General features: G+C 43.2%; 1 protein-coding gene across 1 annotated transcript; it reads right to left on the bottom strand.

Moving 5' to 3' along the window:
• Nucleotides 1–1,541: 1,541 nt before the first annotated feature.
• Nucleotides 1,542–2,442, bottom strand: LOC122038764 (abscisic acid receptor PYL4-like). Its single transcript, XM_042598731.1, has one exon. It carries the CDS (start codon nt 2,369–2,371, stop codon nt 1,754–1,756), a length of 618 nt encoding a protein of 205 aa, XP_042454665.1. The 5' UTR covers nt 2,372–2,442; the 3' UTR covers nt 1,542–1,753.
• Nucleotides 2,443–5,720: the final 3,278 nt, after the last annotated feature.

Here is a 5,720-nt window from a genome sequence, read left to right as displayed (position 1 = left end):
AGATGCCTTTTGCCTCTGTCGGTATCATAATTAATTTGTAACTGATTATGTTTAGATTATATATTCATAAAGGGTTTAATTAATACTCATCTTAAAATATAATTAATCATTAATACAAAATAATTTTTAAAAATTAAATATAAAAATAGATGGTGATCCTGTCTGAAGGCGCGAAGCTGAAAAGCTGAGTAGGTGGTAGTTTCGCTGACTGGATGAAGACCTCGCTCTCTACAAAATAAAACTAAAACCAAGGAAGGGGTCCTTAACATTCGTCCTCCGACGCTCAAGTCAGAAATAGGAGAGGAAAAAAGTGAGTACGAAGGATAAATAATTTTTCTTACCTTCTTCATACTTGGTATGACCTTTTTATACCTTTTCTGGTGACCCTTCATCTTCCCCTGTTTAATGATATTGATTATCGGAAGAGGATGTTTTTGTCTTGACTTCTTCTCATTTAATGATAGATGGAGTGTTGTATTTGGTTTTCTCTTTATTAATTATCTATTTTTTTCCTCTTTTATCATTTTATTACTTCATTAAGTGTATAATGCCAATGTCATTCTTCGAGCCAGACGGGTGGTCCACTCGGCTCGGGCTCCCGACCCGAGCGCGTAGCTTGTTCTCCTATCGATCAGATTAACTGTACTTGTTTACTCAGATGGGCGATCGGACAAGGACCTTTCCGATCGGCCAATGATATGCTTCCTTGCTATTGATCATCTTGACTTTGACTTATACCATAATAATTGATTCATGCCAGGTAGACTCTTTCTTACCGCCACATCAGAGAGGCAGAATCCTCTAGACCACTTTGCGGTCCAGAGGATGCTCCCCTTACATGCATTGATGGAGATAGATGATCCCTACCTAGTTTATAAGTAGGGACCATCTAACCCTACCAATACATGTAAAGGGAGCATACTCTGAATCTTAAAAAATGATCGCATCATATGGGAAAAAATATAATTAATTCATAAAATATAATATTACTTGATATCCTTAATAATGATTATAAAAATTATAAAAAAAAATATTTTAATGGATCGAATTCTAACCATTTAATACTGTAAAAAAAAAAACCTATGTGAACCATCCTATTTTAACAATTTAATTTATTTTAAACTTGATTTGCTCGAACAGATTCCAACATCACTCATTTACAACCGTTGAAGATAAATATTCTGAAAAAAAACACTGCATATCTAATTTAAAGAAGCAATGAACGTAGACACAATCATTAAGGCAGCAGGTTAGAGGTTCATGCACTGGCATTGCACAGCATCCTTGGCTGTTGCGGTCTTCTGCAGAAATAAAGGCAGACATGCATATATACCTCTGCTAATCTAATGATGCTAGATTTATGCAGATCCTATCCCGATTGGAATCGACGATTCAAAATTGACGATTGATGGTTTAGAACGATCAGTTTGACGATTTCGGGAGATTGATCTTTAAAATTTGTTATGGCTCGTGATTTGAAATCATCGATTTACAATTTATACATGGTTCATCAGAGTTCGTCACAGTTTACTGTTTGGAACTATGAGTTTATCGTTTGCACATCATTTATCGAGGGGTAGCTAGTTTGATCGAGTACATATGAACGAACTCAACTAATTAAGCTTGTCGTCATTCGCAAAGGTATTAATTAAAGAGAAGAAAGGTAGAAGAGAATTAATAGGAACAACGATAATGGGGAGATTAGAGCAATTTAATTAATTAGCTTTGATTTGAATTGATGAGGTTGCTTGAGTCAATTCTTCCGGCATAATTTGAGGCTGTTCTCGGCGGTGCGGGCCAGCGACTGGAGGTTACAGCGGACGATGGTGTCGACGAAGGCGCGCGTGTCGTCGGTGGTGTTCCCCTGCGGCACGTCCACGACGTAGGACTCCACCACCACCGTGCCCGGGTTCTGGCCGTCGCCTTCGGCCGGGTGGAGCGTGGTCACGGAGCGGTAGTTGGCGAGGCGGTGCTCGCCGCCGACTACCCGGAAGCTGAGCACGTGCCGCTCGTCGTCGAGGATTTCCAGCCGCTCGCGGCTGGTGGCGGCGGGGAGCCCGGAGACGAGGCGCACCTCCCGCAGCGTGCCCACGGCGCCGTCGCCGTCGATCACGCGGCAGCTCTTCACGAAGTGCTTGTAGACCTGCGGGCGGTCGAAGCGGCGGACGACCGACCAGACGCAGGCCACCGGCGCGGCGACGCGCTGGACCAGCGTGGAGCTGCACTGGTGAGCCCCCACGGAGTGGTCGTGGTACCGGGAGGCGAAGTCCGGGAGGGCGTGGCCGGAGCCGTTTGCGGAGAAGGAGAAGGGTTTGCCGGCGCCGGCGGTGCGATGGAGTGAGGGGGAGGGCTTGGTGGAGGTGTGGGGCATGGCGGAGCGGAGTCTTGGTCTTTGTCGGGACTCGGGAGAGAGGCCAGGGAGGGGGAGAGAGAGAGAACGGGGATGCTAATAATATAGACACACACAGTGAAAGTAATTAATTTGGTGCAACTAGCAATTAGATATTAATTGATATCAGAGACTAATTGAATTAGTTAATTGCCATTTGCCTTTGACTGTTTATGCAAATGGTGGGTTGTTTAAGCAAACAGGGGCGTGAGTGGTTTTGGGTCTGAAATTCCAATGGGCACAGGGCACTAGGGCAGGCAATATGTCGAGGGAGGGAAGGGAAGGGAAGGTCACTGTCTCAGTGCTACACAAAAAGAAGCCAATATTAAAGAATGATTAATTAACAAGCTGATCATAGGGGGTGGCCTTCACGTCCTATCCTTCATTAGTAGTAAAGTATGTTGCAGCTCATCCAGAACACAAGTCTTCCTAAATCTTGTTTTGTTTCTCTGTCTCTAATTACGAAACCATAAAATCTTACATAATTCTATCTTAAGATTTGGGCTTGGGCTCACAAGTTAGGTACCCTCACAACTACTGACGACGCAAGCATTGACTGTTCTGTTACAAAGGGGGAGACTTGTTGCCCAGGCAGGCCTAGAAAGTCGATCTTTAATCGAGTTGAATACGAAGGCCTTAAAGTCCATTAAGTGCAAGGCGTACCCGATTCCATAACCATCAAGTTTTCCAGTCAGCATCACATCTGCAAACACTTCGCAGCATAAGCCGCCTCATAAATGCGCCATCGGACCCCTGAGAAGACTTACCACGAAGTAAATCCAAATCGGGGAAAATAAGTAGTAAAATCGCGTGTTTGCCAGTCAATTACTCATGCAGAGCCGGGCCATGGCCGGAGGAGGAGGACAGGACGAGAGCAGGCCAGCTACAGAGGAAAATATAAGCGTCCTTTTTCTCGAATAAATGAAGAATCGACGTGAAATATGCGTAAAAGATTCGGGCCCGTAGAGTTTAACGTGGAAAAGGCAACCGTGTAATGCATAAAGAAAGTGGCCATTTTTTTAGCCAAGCTAAGAGGTTCAACCTGTCGTGAAGATGTGAACTAGATATTTGCATTCATCGAATCGAACGGATACGTACGTCGCAAGAGTTTTACATTTATTTATATACTTTCCATTAAAATTGCAGAGGATCCCTTTCATGATAACCGAGATCGACTCGCTTCCTTTTACATCAAAGAAAAAAATATAAAATAGGAGACGTGAGTGGAGGAGAGGATTGGCAGTAAGCTAGAAAGGAGAAGAAAATGAATTTGGGAGTGTAAGCATCGTCAATCCATTCATGGCGATCGCTCGGGTGGGCAGTCCTACCGGTCTAAGTCTGAGAAGCACATGCAGCAGGCTCGCTCATCACATCGATGTTATAGATATCTGCAGCTGCTACATTAACCTGACGACGAGGGTACTACCCCACCCCCACAATAATGAAAAAGTTTGGCCAGAATCGCGCCCGTAAATTATGGCATGGCAGGAGAAGAGAAGGAAACACGCATTTAGTTAGGTTGGCAGTATTAGTCAGAGCAGAGGAGTAGAGCAGTAGAGCAGGAGCAGCAGAGAGAGAGAGAGACGGAGAGTGGAGGGTTAGTCCTTCTTGGAGAGGGAGGAAGAGAAGAAAGAAACAGAGCCGGGGAAATTTGAGCCGAAGCAAGTCCCAAGGGAATTCTTTTCACAACGACCAATGCAAATCATATTCTAAACAAATCCACAGGCCAGTGACCATTCTTATAAGCAAAGCAACTCCACGGTCCCTTGCGTGAGCTGAGATTCTGGATCGATGGGGGAGAAACAAGTACTGTCTCTTGAAAAGCCTAAAAATTGTTATGTTTTCCTTTCTCGGAAAGCATACCATGCTTCGGGAGTCCGGAAACGTTAGAGAAATGCAGGAGGAATTGACATAAAAATAAGAAATTAGATAAACAGTATGCTAATGCGAAAGCCCGTAGGCTGAACGTGTGATCCGGATACTCCTCCAGACATCTGGTCAAAATGCCTAGGGACGATGGCCACGCATTTTGGGCACCACCCATGGGGGAGGGGACGTGAAGAGATGCAGGGAGGGACCTGATTGTGACGCCCAGAAATGATTGGTGAGTTGCCGACTCAAACCATTCCTGGATGTTAAGTATGTTGTTACAAGTATTATAGCTCCAGTTGTTGAATAGGCAGTGGGGTTATCGACTGCAGCAGTGATCAAAAGTATAGTATCATAGAAAATAAAAAGGAAGGTTGGCATGATAAGATCGATTATATATATAGTTTTATATGATAAGGTCAAGGTTGGCATCAGCATCCAGTCAAGCTATCCCACTATAAATACACCGCAATGGCCGCATGATTTCTTCATCCCCATTTCTTCCTCTCCCTTCCTGAGAGATTTCTGCTACCCTGTCTGAAACTTCCACCATTTGACTTCAAACTGAGTGCTACTGCTTGAGCGAGGCAAATTAAGTACGGAGAATCTGTGAAGCTCAGGAGGGATAGCGCCATGGGTGACGGTGAACTTATAAGGATTTCAGAAATCCTGTTTTTGCCTGTCGCGCTATCTATCCTGAGTTTCATGGATTCTTGATGCTGCTACTTCTTCCTGAATGCCAAAACAAGTAAGTAGATGACATCAAAGAAGATTGGGAGCTGACCTTCAAGGTACCAGAACCTCACACCTTTGTTCGTCTTCAAAATTGATTAGTATGCTTAATGATACAAGGACTTTTAGAGACTTGGATTTGTAGATGGTCGATTAAGATCATAAACTGCTTGTTACTAATTACAGTCTGTTCTGAATTAGCAGAAAGTAAAAAGGTCGCGAGGAAATGTTCGATGTTTATTTCAATCATACGATCCGGACAGCTGATGCAATCAAGGATGGTTGATTTCTACTCTACCTTTTGAAATAAAAGAAAGTTTAAAAAACAAAAATCTTTTACAATTACTTTGTAAATGTAAATGTCTCTAACTGAAAGATTGCTCTTGGATTCCTCTCCTTCTTCTGCTACGCCTAAAATACAGAGACACAGAGCATCAATAGCAATACTCTGACTCCTAATAAGAATTTAAGCTTCATCAAGGAAGTAATGGAACTTTGGGGAGCTCAAGAACCTTGTCTTGTAACTAATGAAGAGCCATATTGCGAAGATTAAAATTCTGTCACTGAGGATGAACTGCCAGAGTGAGCTTCTACAGTAGCATGTTATTATTCATCGTAAATTTACATATTAACTTTCACCATGGAAACACCAATACAAGCCAAAAGAAACATTCCACTGTCAAAAACAAATGTCGAGTTCTGAGTTGATTTTCACAAGTATTACGAATCA

This window comes from Zingiber officinale, chromosome 1B (assembly GCF_018446385.1).
Source record: "Zingiber officinale cultivar Zhangliang chromosome 1B, Zo_v1.1, whole genome shotgun sequence".
NCBI lineage: Eukaryota > Viridiplantae > Streptophyta > Magnoliopsida > Zingiberales > Zingiberaceae > Zingiber > Zingiber officinale.
The sequence above is the reverse complement of the archived record's forward strand: the minus strand, read 5'-3'. Positions and strand labels throughout refer to the sequence as shown.

Coding starts and splice junctions, on each gene's coding strand:
- LOC122038764 (XM_042598731.1), bottom strand. CDS start 2,371: ATGCCCCACACCTCCACCAAGCCCTCCCCCTCACTCCATCGCACCGCC.